At 37.6% G+C, this 14,260-nt stretch overlaps 1 protein-coding gene across 13 annotated transcripts in view; it reads right to left on the bottom strand.

Annotated features, from left to right (window-relative positions):
* Window positions 1-14,120, bottom strand: part of LOC111863895 (G2/M phase-specific E3 ubiquitin-protein ligase) — a 35,377-nt gene extending 21,257 nt beyond the window's left edge. For 2 of the 13 annotated variants that reach the window (XR_002842692.2, XM_023850694.2), the window contains exons 1-3: window positions 13,725-14,004; window positions 8,794-8,952; window positions 3,282-3,383 (exon numbers count right to left, since the gene is read on the bottom strand). Coding sequence is in view for 12 of the 13 variants with exons in the window: in XM_023850694.2 (XP_023706462.1) it covers window positions 3,282-3,383; window positions 8,794-8,904 (213 nt within the window). In the remaining variant the exon portion in view is untranslated. The other 11 variants (XM_023850704.2, XM_023850705.2, XM_023850696.2 and 8 more) reach the window with 10 other exon arrangements.
* Window positions 14,121-14,260: the final 140 nt, after the last annotated feature.

Genomic DNA, 14,260 nt, shown 5'->3' with positions numbered 1-14,260 from the left:
GAGGTGAATATCACGGTCAGTGGCATTCCTGAAGGGAGGCCATGTTCATCTGGGGCCCAAGTGAGTCAACTAGAGGTAAAACATTTGCAACACTGGTCATCCAAAGGGAAACAAAGACACTGTCATGGGTGTTCACTAAATAAGAAAACTGGGAGCACCCTCTTCTATTGTAAAAAGTGTGATGTTGGCCTGTGTGTTGTGCACTGCTTCGAGAAGTGGCATACATGCGTTAGAGTGTGACCACTGAATGGAGTTATCATAAACTGTAAAGTGGTGCAGTTCATACTTGCATACAGTCTGAACAAAAGTTTATTGTGTATAGTGTCATTATTTTTTATAAAATCAACATGTCTCAAGTTTCAAGAAATAACTACAGGTAAGTCATTTGGAATTTCATAATATTGTAACTTGTTGGGTTACTGTAGACGCCGTTCGGATTGTTAATTGGTTTATTTAACAACCTACAAATCTCGGCTACAATTAATTATGACAATGTTGCGGGGTTTCACAATTTATAACCCTATTCGCAAATCAAATCACTCTATTGTCAGTATACACGTTTTTATAACGTGGGAGGTATACAAGTGCAACTGTATCACACACTCCCAATTATTACTCGGTTATCACGAACTATCACTGATTCTCGCACATGCGTGTGTAACTCGTAACTTGCGAACTGAGAACTGTTGTCGGCGGCTGTGTAGTTCCCTTATAAACCCTCAGCAGGGCAACGAGAAAACAACCATGTAGTAGGCATCACTGTTGCTACTGTCGTCTATTGCAACCACTGTTTATCCGCACTGCACAGCGACCAGTGTGCTGGGACTCAGCTCACTTCGGCTCCGCTCGGCACGTCACCGCTAGCGGGGGGGGGGGTTGACCTGCCTATTACCGTTGCACAACACGTCACACTGCTCCCTCCTTAAGGCTGTTCGTCCCGAATAGCCTAACGGTGCACACCCGTTCCTTTTCTTCAAAGGATGGCTTTCTGCATCTCCTGTTTTGGCTACTCCTTGCAGCGACTATTATCTGGCCGTTACAACCCAGCTCGTATCGAGCGGTTTCCTTTCAGCAAGCCTAGAAGGTCCAGTTGTATTCCATTCATCCATCGCTTTCTCCCATGGCACATTCACTCTCTCTGGGTAGGCCGGTTCTTCTATTTTACCGGCTCCTCTTCTGTGCTCTGCTTCTTTTTTCATTTTGGAGGGGGTTAACACCTTCACAGTGTCCAGTTCTTGAACATTACTTTCTTCCGAAGTTCCTTATGTCAACGTAACAGCACTTGACGCGTTGTTTGCACTTGCTGACTTCGTCATTCCTCCTGGTCTTCCAGCCGCTTGCTGGAACGAGACCATGGTGCCAAGTCCTTCCTCCGGCATCCGAAGGTTCCTTGAGGAGTTTCCTTCTTGAAGTCATTTCTCCATCATGCCACTGTTGCGCGGTGGGATATCTTCCTACAGGTGGCAGCCAACTTCATCCGGGAATCATAATTTCCATGGGTCCGAGATTTATTGCAGATGTTCCTCCGACGCCATGCCACTGCTGCACAGCGGGACACCTTCCTGTGGACGATGGCCAATTTATTCTGGGGTCCGCAATTTTCCCGTGTCGGATTCTTCATATTTCGTCGTTTTCGGTCCCTACGCCTTTTCTTCTTTGGTTCTCCGACCAGCATTATCTCTCGTTGTTCTGCTGCCTCAGGTTTCATGTTCACTGAGGCCGGCTCCTCTTCTTCTGGATATGCTCCATTTCTCGGCAGGCCATCGTCACTCCGACCGGTATTACAATGGGGACCTCTTCTTGTTGTGCCGCCACAGGTTTCATGTCCACTGAGGCCGGCTTTTCTTCTTCTATATGTGCCTCCATCTCTTGGTAGGCTATCGTCTCGTTGTTGTTGGCATTTACCCTTTTGTCTTTCATGGTGGCCATTTCTTCTTGCCATGCTTTCGTTTCTGCATCCAACTTTTCTCCCCAGGCGTCCATCACTTTTCGCCAGGCTTTCGAGTTGGCATCTGCTTTCACTTGGTTTGACCTCATGTTGGCGTCCATTCTTGCCAGCATGTCGATTATTTGCTGCATATCTTGTTTCTCCATTTTCTTGTAGGAAGTACTCGATTCACAATAATTATTGTGTGGTGTGTTTAAGTTCGTAATCCCACTTCTGAAACACCAGTTGTCATGTGTTGTGTGTATAACATGACAAATAACTTCACGCCTTAGTGGATATAGCGAATTTTATTCCACACTCGCTCTTACAATCACACAATTTACAGACTCACAATTACTGCTATCTGCAGTATTACAAATACTACTCTGCAAATGCCAGAATACAACTGACTGCTTGCTGGCTAACTCGTTACTCTCCGCTGGCTAGATTGAAAACTGTCTTGAATAGTCTTCACTGCTCCTTATTTAGCCCCGTTCCGGACAACACAGAAAACAGCCATGTAATAGCTACCACTGTTATTACCGTCATCTCTCGCAACCACTGCTGTCTGCCGCCATGGTAGCCGATAGCCTAGCAACACTGTTGGGAGTTGTTTACCGCTACGCAGTAACTGCAGCGTCACGTGTTACGTCACCGCTGTTGACTCGCGTTGCGTAGCGACCAGTATGCTGGGACTTGGCTAACTTCGGCGCCGCTAGGCATGTCACGGCTGGCGGAGGGTGGGGCGTCATCCATAGCGCAACACGTCACAATATATACAATAAAGATGATATTTTGCATTTCATGACATAATAATCACAGAATATTTTCATTTGAAAGATGTGTTCTTTTGTGTATGTGTAGAATATTTTATTGTCTTTTGGGCTGTTTTTAGTTTGTATTTCTATATTACACAGAACGGAAAGTGTGTATTCTTTCCTGAAAGTCTGCAATTTTAAAGACTTGGGGTCATTTAAATTCTGGCTGCAGTAGGTTCCGAACAATTTAAAAGTCTGTACTTTAATGGGCAAGGAGAGAGTATGTAGCAAACAAAGCCCTTGCAATACAAGGCAACCTCCCATTCAATCTAGTCTTCCCCTCACATTTGGGGAGGAATTACAGTTCCCNATTTTTAGGTCCCTTTGATGACGCTATAACCAAGTTCTACTGTAACTGTTTGGAAGTTCTACTGTACTGTCCCCCAAAGCTTTTTAACAATATCTACTGCCATGAAGTAACAGACATCTCCCAAGGGCTCTAACGACTGTTTTCTTGAGAGTGCAACACTACTGTGAGAAGCTCCAACCCACACATTTTACTTACATTCTGCACACCTCATTCAGAGTTCACTTACCAGACGCCTCCCTCTCCTGTACTCTTTCAAAATGTCCTCTCTCAGAAAACCCAGGATTCCATCATTGTCTCCGCCATTTTGCTCCATGTTTGAGGACAAAAGCTGAAAACCAAACATTTACTCAGTTTTACTGTCAATTACTGAAATACTGTTGAAAATTCTACAATTTCCATCTCCAGCCATGGTCTCAATATAGCCCATGAGAGACACTACGAAATCACAATATCACAGAGAATGAACACATAAACCTGAACAACTTGTGCAAAGACAGTCAAAAGGCATGTATTTTCATTGGTTGCATTCTGTTGTGTGTTTCAGGAATTATGTCAACCGTCAACACAGCAAATATATTCACCTTTAATATCTGAGCTTTATTGCTGCTACACGTTTCGGTCATACAAGACCATCATCAGGCAGTTACACACAGGAACATGTCCAGCCATTGGGATACCGATATGGATCCCTATGAGTGCAATGCGTCATATTATATATTAACATAAATCTTTTGCCTCAAGTTGGTGTATTACATTAGCAAATACATAAATAAGATAAATGACAAATAAAGGCATACCATATATCAAGATTTATAATGTGCTGAATATATTATTAAAACAATATTAAATTTTTAAGTGTTTAAAAAAATATGTTAAAGGATGTAGATTCTACATCGAACCACTGCACAGCGCAGAACACACAGAAAGTATATACGCCCAGACAAGAAACACATTCATTCATTCATCAGTAATCTGTCAGACAACAGGTCCACAGTCTCTTTCAAAACAGTTTCTCCACTTAATGCGATCTAGAGCTTTCTCCTTCAAATGAGAATATCCTCTTCTGTCCCCAAGGTCACGATAATTCGAGCTGGAAAAAGAAACACATATGCCATATTGTATGATTATATAATCATACATATTGTGGGAACAGCATACCAATATACCACACACTAACAACTCATACATTATAGAAACTTGTCTTTGGGCTCCACAACTGGGCTTACTATGTAGAAAGCTTCCACAACAAAGACCTACAGACAACATACATGGTAAATTTTCTACACTGTAGCAGTGAAACCTTAAATATTTAAGTTGGCATACACATTCTTAACCTACCATACAAAAATCCTTTAATATATGTTTTGAACACTTTTAATATTTTCTTAATAATATATTCAACATATTATATATCTTGATATACGGTATACCTTTATACAGTAGAACTTGGTTATAATGTCATCAAAGGGACCTAAAAATTGTGTCGTTATAAACGAATGTCGTTGTAACCAAAATGGGCACTTCCACAGTAGCCTTATGTTAGTCACGTAAAAATCTACCAAAACCGAGTTAAAATGTTGCATTTTTTTTAGTGAATTACGTAGTTAAGTACAGACTAACATAACATTAACGTGGAATTGCCCAAATGTGTAATATCAAAGACATATTACAGCGCTTTTCACTGACAATACACACAACACTAATACTGTATATTAAAGGTAGGCCTACTCACCAAATTACAGTAGATTACATCAATTGTTGTGCCTTACTGTACCTAGATACGAGTACAGTAATCAGTTATCTTCATCTGTTTCCTGTTACTTGCCCAATACACACTTTCTAAATTACGTTCAATGTCCATATCAGAGAAATTCAGGAATGAAAATGACGTTACATACGAGGTTGATGCATTTGTGCATGTCATACTAAGCAAGGTATAAAAACAGTTGCTTTATGAGGAATTAGTTCGTACCATTGAATATTTGACGCAATAGACAAGGTGTCGCAGAAACCGATGTTGCTATAACCAAGTTTTACTCTATTTATCTTCTATCTTATTTATGTATTTGCTACTTTAATTATACACCAACTTGAGGCAAAAGATTTATGTTAGTATATAATACAATGCATTGCACCAATAGGGATCCATATCAGTATTCCAATGACTGTATGTATTTTTAATTGTTTCTTGCATCCTGTTGTGTATTTAATCAATATTAGAGTCAATTTTACCGACCACACAACATATTTTTATTATTATTACACTACATGTTTCGACCTCAAGAGGTCATCCTCAGGTGTACGAACACAGCTGTATAATTACATGCAATCACATTCATCTTCTCACTTATTCAATCCTGAATAAGATACAGGATCGAATAAGTGAGAAGACGAATGTGATTGCGTGTAATTATACAGCTGTGTTCGTACACCTGAGGATGACCTCTTGAGGTCGAAACATGTAGTGTAATAATAATAAAAATATGTTGTGTGGTCGGTAAAATTGACTCTAATATTGGCTGTATGTATTCCTGTGTATAACTGCCTGATGATGGGCTTGTATAACCAAAACATGTAGCAGGAATAAAGATGCAATATTAAAACCGAGTATATTTGTTGTGTTGATGGTTGACATAATTCCTATTTATACAGAAGTCATGTATTCTTAAAAAGTCAACAATATAATGTCAACTGTCACACTGCCGATTATTACTGCCATCCTCTGTGCTTACATTTTTCTCAAGTGGGCTGTTTAACAATAATTTATATATCAAGACTGTATAGCATCAGATGGTAGGATGATGAGTTATGAACTGGAAAGGATCTGCAATAAAGCAGTCATGGCCTCACTGAAATACTATTCCTGGCATCTGCCTAGAGGGGCTAAGAAAACCATAAAACCTTAGTCAAAGACAGCAGATGTCCTGGACAAAACTTCAAATGAGCTCCTTCCAAATTCAGACCAACTTGTTAGGTTTCATTTTAAGACAGACTAGTCTTGTATTTGGTTTCCATGGAAATGATGCAACAATAAACTCTAATACCAATTATATATAAAGCACAAGATGTTCTCATGGCACTCCATCACAATGTACTGAAGGAACAAACTTTATTCCTGTTTCTGTCCATACTGATGTAAGCTAAACAAAAACTCAGTATTCAGCATATATGGGGGGCATGGTTTGCTGGTTACATGAGAAGAACTCATACAGAAACCCAATAAAAAATCAAAACAATATGTGTGCATTTAGTACTAGCGCAGGAGTCTTCCTTGGTGACACAGTGGATGGCCGGATGAAAGACTTCACGTGTACTGTAACACAACCATAAATCCATCTAGCCTCTACCATAATTAAACCTGTATAAGGGAGGCCAATAGGTGCACCACTACTAGCAGCAAGGGTGAACAGATGCACATAACAAATTTGTTTCTGAATAACTTCATAAAAACAGTCAACTTTTTAATGAGTTTCCCAATTGGATGGAAATTCCAGATGCTTAGATACTGGATTATCTGGAATTTACTGTATATAGCCCTCCAGGTTGCGGGAGTCTCTAATCTGAAACAGTAAAATATGACTGTCCTGAGGGACTCAAACCCAAGAATAACTGTGCCGGTGAGGGACAGCAGCAATTGTAAAGTCAGATCCACCCATTCACTGGAGAGGGCACCCCAAATCAACAAAACCCACAACAGTCTGACGTTCTTGGGCCACAGATAGTCTTCACACCATGACATCCTAGCCAACTGCCCATCAATCATAATATAATTCTGACTTGAAGCCAGTCATCTGGAGCTGCACTGCTAGCAGCTCCTACATAGCAATCACTACTGAACAAGCAGAAGACTGTATATATGCTGTAGTTTTAATGATCTACAGAGCGTAAATCAGTGAGACTGTTAGTTATTTGTAGTTACGAGCTACAAGCCTTCAATAAATCCAATTATCAATCCGAACCCCGTGACCTCTCACTAACACACATATTTTCATCCTTTCTTTAAAGTCAAAAAATGGCAGGCTTCCCTTCCAATTCTTGCACAGGAATATTCTTGACATAGCAGATCTGACGAGTCAAGTATATTGGACATACCGTAACATAATCACAAATTCAACAAACCTCTATTATAATTGCGTTATCACTATTAACAGAAGGGCACCTATGTGTAGGAATATGACAGGCAGTGTTTCCAGTGGAGAATCGGGAAACTACTGCATGGCAGATCAACAAATGTGCATGGCAACTTTGTTTTTGAAATAAACTTAAAAATGGTAAATTATCTTTGAAATTGTTGATGGCTGCATGAGAATTCTGGATGCTTGGATACCAGATAATCAGTAGTTTACTACTGGTTGAAAACAGTCTCTAATAACTTTCTAATGATGATGTAGCAGTGCGCCACTAACCGAAGAACACGTTCTCTCATCCCATTAGTAGCTGGAAGGACTGCCACGAACTTTGAAAATGGTGGTTGAAGGGGAGATGTGATAGGATCAGTCGCCAACAATGATACAGAATATGGTTCAACAATAGGTGCACCTTGGAACGGATGTGAGATCAAACATGGTCACTATCCACCACACTACATGGTGTCACATTCCAGAAAACTGCACTGTAACACTTCAAATATATGCATATTCTGATATTATTACTAAAATCCAGATACATTTCAAGAGTGGTTCAAATTTTCTGAACCACTACAGCACAGCCCTACACCATGGAAAGGATCTATTCTTGAAAATGTGTCCATATCATGAAGTTACATAATGCAAATCCTATATTCCATTGACTCCAAGGTTATAAGAAATTCTCTCCTACAGAAATGTTTCTGAACCAGAGCTGTAATAAAAATAAGACTGTTAAGAAGGATTTCTGGTTACAAAAAGTTACATCTGTTTTTATATTATACTGTACAGTCCATTGAAAGTCAACCAACATTTTGGAGGAACATGTCACCTCCATCTTCATGGTCAAAGAATTCATGCTGGTTTCTTGCTTGGCTTATTCTTCAGCCCTGATGATGGAGTCAACATGTTCCTACAAAACAATTCACAGCATTATATCCCAGGAGACAAACTCTTCAACATTGTTACCCATCACAGATAGCAGAAAGTACATGAAAATAATCTTAAAGGAAAATAAAACAGATATCCTCTTTCCAGACATTTTAATTAAGTATAACACAATGTACAGTCTAAATGAAAGGGGTCACCAGTCACACTACTCCTCACATCAGTTTTGGTAAGCTCTCCCTGAGGTAACAGCAGGGAGATGGGTGGTGACTGCTAGGATGCTGTGGGCAACCATTACACTGCTCTATGGTAAAAACAAAACATTCTCTGGTGACATGCAGTAGTCTGTAATGAATGGAGTGAAAACATGAATGCCACAATCAATTTCTAACATAAGGTGGCCATCTGTCAGGCCAAACCTGGTTCCTTTCGACAGCAGAGCTCAGGAAAACCCATTACAATAGGGCCTATCATCCTCCACTGTCACTGACATTTCTGAATTTAACAAATAATTTCTTACAAGAAAATATTTAGCTGTATTTGAGTTTGTATTTAGGGAAAAATATTTATTTAAAATGTGACTTTTACAATTTCCATGGGAAAAATTGTCACCTGAATGCCTGTAGAATGGGTGAAGGGGAGGACATATTTATCTTATTGGGATTGTTTTTCATCAGCCATTTCATTATAGTCATTATTCTGCAAACAAAATAGAAATAAACGTACAAGACAATAGTAATGTGTCACTATGTCATTGTCCAGATTGTAAATCTTCCCATATAACAGCTCATTTTCCTCATCCAGGTTACAGAATATGCAAATTTTCCTCCGCTCCATTTTAGCTGATTGCCACTGGACTTCAAAGTATCAGAATGTCGATAAATTCTGGAAAAGATCACAAATGACAACAAGATGAAAACCCTTCAGGCTACTGTATGATAACATCAAGGAAGTTGGCTCAAGGCATAACACTTCAGACTTTAATTCAAAATGTGACCAGTTCAAATCTCAGCTGGTCATCAATCATCCTAACTCATAACTGTCAAAATTTTCCTCTGCTCCTCAAAGTGAATGCAGAACTGTATTTCATTTTAGGCTATAACGGTTTCATCTTTTTCAATTTTTTATTAAAAACCTTACCATTTCATGACATATCCCGGCTACTAATGCTAAATAGGTAAAGGTAAGTTGCTCCTGTGCTTAACTAATTATGTACTATGCCATGAATTCCTTGAATTCAGCACTAGCTGCAGGCGAGTGGTCAGCTTCATGCCCCGGCTGCTTTATGACTGGTACCCAATGGATAGGAGGTTCGATGGACACCAGAGCCCAAGAGAAAATCATTGACCCTACTGAGACTGGAACTCCAACCCCTTGGTAGTCCAGCCCATAGCCAGTCACTATACCGACTACACTATCCCAGCTCCGTAACATTGTTGGACACTAATTAAACAAACAAATACTGACTTTCAACTCTACGTTCTATTTGGACAGTACCTGGCTCAAACTCAAGATTTTACCGGTTTAGGTAACTGCCTCCCAGAAAATGTTTTGGCAGTATCTAAAATTAGACGATGATAGCTTTCTTCTGAACCCTTTGCAATTCATTATTCATTGTCCTCCCTACCATTCAGCACTATATAATGTGACTCTAAAAGCATCACTACATAAATCATTAATAAATACGTAATCCTTAACACTTCATATTGATATACAAGTGGCCGTGGAGGAGCATGCATTTATGCAAAAAGAGGTTTAGAAACAAAAGAAGTTAATTATTTCCAAGATATGAATGAGGAAAAAAACTTTGAAACGGCGGTGATAGAATTGTTGGGTTATAAAATTATTGTAATTTGTATATATAGATCACCTGATGGAAATTTTAAAGAATTTTTAAGGAAACTGGAACTAGTTATTAAAAAATTAAGTATGAAAGGAAAACAGTTAATCTTATGTGGGGACTGGAATATGAATTTTTTGCAGGAGAGTGTAAAATTAAATGAACTAAAAAATCTTTTGCATGTATATAATTTGGTAAATACAGTGGAGGTCCCAACTAGAGCTACAAAGAGTACTAAATCATTGATTTATGTAATCATTATAAATAATAGTAATTATACAAAACCATCTGTAGTAATAGATCTAGGTTTTTCAGAACATTATGCTCAAGTATTATCTACATGTATTGAGAATTTTGTAAGACCATTAAAAGTTAGGAGGAGAACGTTTATTGAAGGAGGCAAGGAAGAACTGCAATATATTTTAAACAAAGAATCATGGCAAGATGTGTTTTTAGAATCTGATGTAAATGGGAAATTTAAGGTTTTTATGGATACTTCCCATTATTACTTTGATATGGTTTTCCCCTTAAAATTATTTAACCAGAGTAAACAACAAAAGGTTGGGTTACTCAGGGAATAAGAAAGTCCAGTAAAAGGATGAGTTGGTTGAATAGTTTGTAAAAGAGAATAAATCTTACAGGAAAAGAACAGGAGTATATACATAAATATCGAATGATATATAAGAGAGTAATAAAGGAAGCTAAGAAGAGGGAAAATGATAGGCATATAGCTAATGCAAAAAACAAAACTAGAGCAATGTGGCAAATACTGAATAAGGAATTAGGAAATAACTTGCAAAGGGAACTGGGAATAGAACTAAAGTGTGGGACAAGGAAAGAGGCTAATCCACAGCGTACAGCTGAAATGTTTAATTTATATTTCGCGGACATAGTAGGAAAGCTTGTCAAGCAAAATAATAGTACAATGTTGTGCTGTAAAACACCACAGAGAATAAATACCTGTAATGAGACCATGTTTATTTGTCCAGTGGCAGAAAACGAGATATTAGAAGTGGTGAAGAAATTTAGGGGGAAATTTTCAGCAGGTACCGATGAAATACCGGATTATGTGGTTAAAAAATGTATAGAAGTGGTTAAAACGCCATTAACCCACATTTATAATGCGTCTCTAGAAGCAGGTATTTTCCCAGAGAGATTTAAGATAGCAAAAGTAAAACCACTTCATAAAAAGGAATAGAAGAAGGATATCAAAAATTATAGACCAATATCCCTTTTGTGTGCTTTCTCGAAAATCTTGGAAAAGTTGATGCATAATAGGTTACTCTCCTTTTTGACAAAAAATACCATATTAACACTTTGCGGACCGGACACATGATATCAGGCTTTTCGCTTTTAAACGTGGCCGACTGGTCACATGATATCAGGCTTTTAGGACACATTAGGTTGTAACACACTATACCTTGCTCTGGCACCATGCAAATGCAATGAATACTGCATAATAAATCTTCGGAATGTATGCTAGGTATTCAGTAACTTGACCTGGCTGGCTAGGGTCCCTACTCCAAAAGAAAATAAACTTTGCCTCTTCCAGCTGTTTATGTACCAGGCAGGAAGTTAGTAGAGGGGAATATGTTTCAAGGACAAAAGTGGTTGAAGGCAAAGCGATCTCTCTGACTTGTTTTCCAATGAGCTATCTGACATGCCTTGTGGAANTTAACAAAGGCCCATCATGGATTTAGGATGAATAGGTCGACTGAGACTGCAATTTACTCTTCTCTATCAAACATACAGGAATCAACTGAGAAAAAAGAAAAATAGGTCAGAATTTTTTGTGATTTAACTAAAGCGTACGATGCCATAAATCATGACACCTTACTTTCTAAATTACAAACATATGGAGTTAGAGGTGTGGCAAACTCATGGTTTAAATCATGTTTGGCTTACCAGAAGCAAGTTGTTGAAATAAGTTGTGATGGCAAAAAATATACATCAGCTCCAAGAGAAATTAAATATGGAGTACCACAGGGTTCAGTGCTTGGACCATTATTATTTTTTTTATACATAAATATCAAATATCAAAGAAGCAAGGACAGTTTTGTTTGCAGATAATATAAATATTTTGGTAACAGCTGAAAAGGGACATCTGCAGCAAAAGATAAATCAAGTCATGAATGAGTTATATGGATGGTTCAATGCAAATAATCTTATACTGAATACTGAGAAAACAATGGCAATGACATTTCATAATAGACAAGAAAGAGATTTGATGAAACCTCAAATCAAATTTGGCAAACTGGAGATCTCCTATAAATGTGAAATGAAATTTCTAGGTACACATGATTGATTGATTGATTGATTGATTGATTTCGTCACTGTAGATCATTGTACATGATATAGGACAAGTCAAGTTAATTCTGAATATTAACAATTTAATATATGAGTAAGATTAAAATTGCAATAGTTACAACTGTTTATAGTTGATTACAATTTAGGATTAGTTAGATATTCTTATTTGTGGAGAATTTGATGGAATGAAGATTGGCAGGGGAAACCGAAGTACATGTTGGCGAGCATATGGAGTGGAAAGCTCATATGATGTTCTTAACCTCAAACTTCATAAAGTCTGTTACATGATAAAATCCCTTCGGGATGTAACAAGCCGACAGGTTATAAGGAGTATTTACTTTGCTCACTTCCATGCTTATTTGAAATATGGTTTAATTTTCTGGGGTAGCGACCCAAAAAGTAAAATTATATTTAAATTGCAGAAACGAATTGTTAGAATAATTAGTGGTGTGAGTAGATTAGCATCATGTAGACAACTTTTTAAGGATTTAAACTTACTTCCACTACCTTGTATGTATATTTTTGGAATAGTATGCCATGTTAAAGTACATTTAGAAAAGTTAGAACAAAATAACATAGTTCATAATCACAATACATGCCAGAAGTTAAATCTCCACGCTCAGTTCTGCAGAACAAATGCCTATAAGAAAGGAGTACTGAACATTGGAATAAAATTATACAATAAAATACCAAATAAAATTTGGGAGATAGTTTAAAAAAGGTAATGAGGTCATATTTGGTACAACATACGTTTTATTCTGTAGAGGACTATATGTTAAATTAAAGATGGTATGTCTGTGAAAGGGGGGTATTTATTTTTAATTATATAAATTGAACTATTGTATGTTTAATGTGTATGGAACGTTTTCCTATGACAGTGATTTGATGAGGAAGGAAGAATGGTTGATTGATTGACTGATTGATGTGAAATGGATTGAACTGGTTACTCTGTTGGGGAATTTATGTTATCTTAAATTTTTAATATAGTTTTATATGGTATGTTGGACATGTACACAATTTGTGTATGTAGTTAAATATTATAGCATTGTCGACTTTTATATAAATAATTTGCCTTGTTTTATATCTGGAATCTGTATTGCAAAATGTGGATTTCTGGAACCAATAAAAATATGAATATGAATATCACAACCACAATTTCGGGGAACGTAATACCAACGCTACGTTTCCGAGGTCGGGCCTTGAAGAATAAGTAAACAAGTTACACTTTTACCACTTGCATACTCAAAATTATATTCAAACAAATAACAAACTGGATGCAAAAACTAGCTAACACATTTAAACAATAACCTATACGGCTGAAATGATACGACAAAGTTCAGAGCTTAATGGCAACCACAAGTACACCAACTTAACCTTTATTGTATAAACCCTAAAATTGTGGCAAATTAGTGAACATGTTCTGCCTCTAATATTTACATAATAACCAATTTTCCAAAAGACTAACACGTATACAAACATGAATTAGAGCTATATACCAGAAATTCATCACCTTAAACGCCATCTGCCCCGATGTGTCCTACGTCTGCGGAAAAACAGAAATCCGCCGATTGCCAAACACTACTGAATTAAAAAATTAAAAATGACCAGTATGCCTGAAATGAGCCAATACAACAACATCAATTATGTTCCTTATTTGCCTCTATATCTATTAGCAATCATATAATACTAATTTTCAATTCAAAATTAACGATTATTTTTACACAAATTTAAAGATGGCTACAGGCCGTCACCCAAACATTGTCGATGTTACTATTTTCGCGCTAACATTGAAAAATCGATCGAGTTAAAAAATGGAAGGTGTTTAAAGATGAGCCTTATTTTACGTTCCATAATTTTCCTAGAGTCAAACTTCGAAACTACCTTGTTTGAATTTATAAGGAAATATATATTCTTAGACAGTGTAATATTATTTATAGCGTTCACTGACTACAGTAGTGAATGTAGAGGATGTAGAGCTCATGATATCCGGTTCCGCATCTTAAAGCGGACGAAGGTAGACCAGAAACTGAAGGGGAAACTGCAACG

This window comes from Cryptotermes secundus, unplaced genomic scaffold (genome assembly GCF_002891405.2).
Source record: "Cryptotermes secundus unplaced genomic scaffold, Csec_1.0 scaffold171, whole genome shotgun sequence".
NCBI lineage: Eukaryota > Metazoa > Arthropoda > Insecta > Blattodea > Kalotermitidae > Cryptotermes > Cryptotermes secundus.
This window is presented reverse-complemented; position numbering and strand designations above follow the sequence as displayed.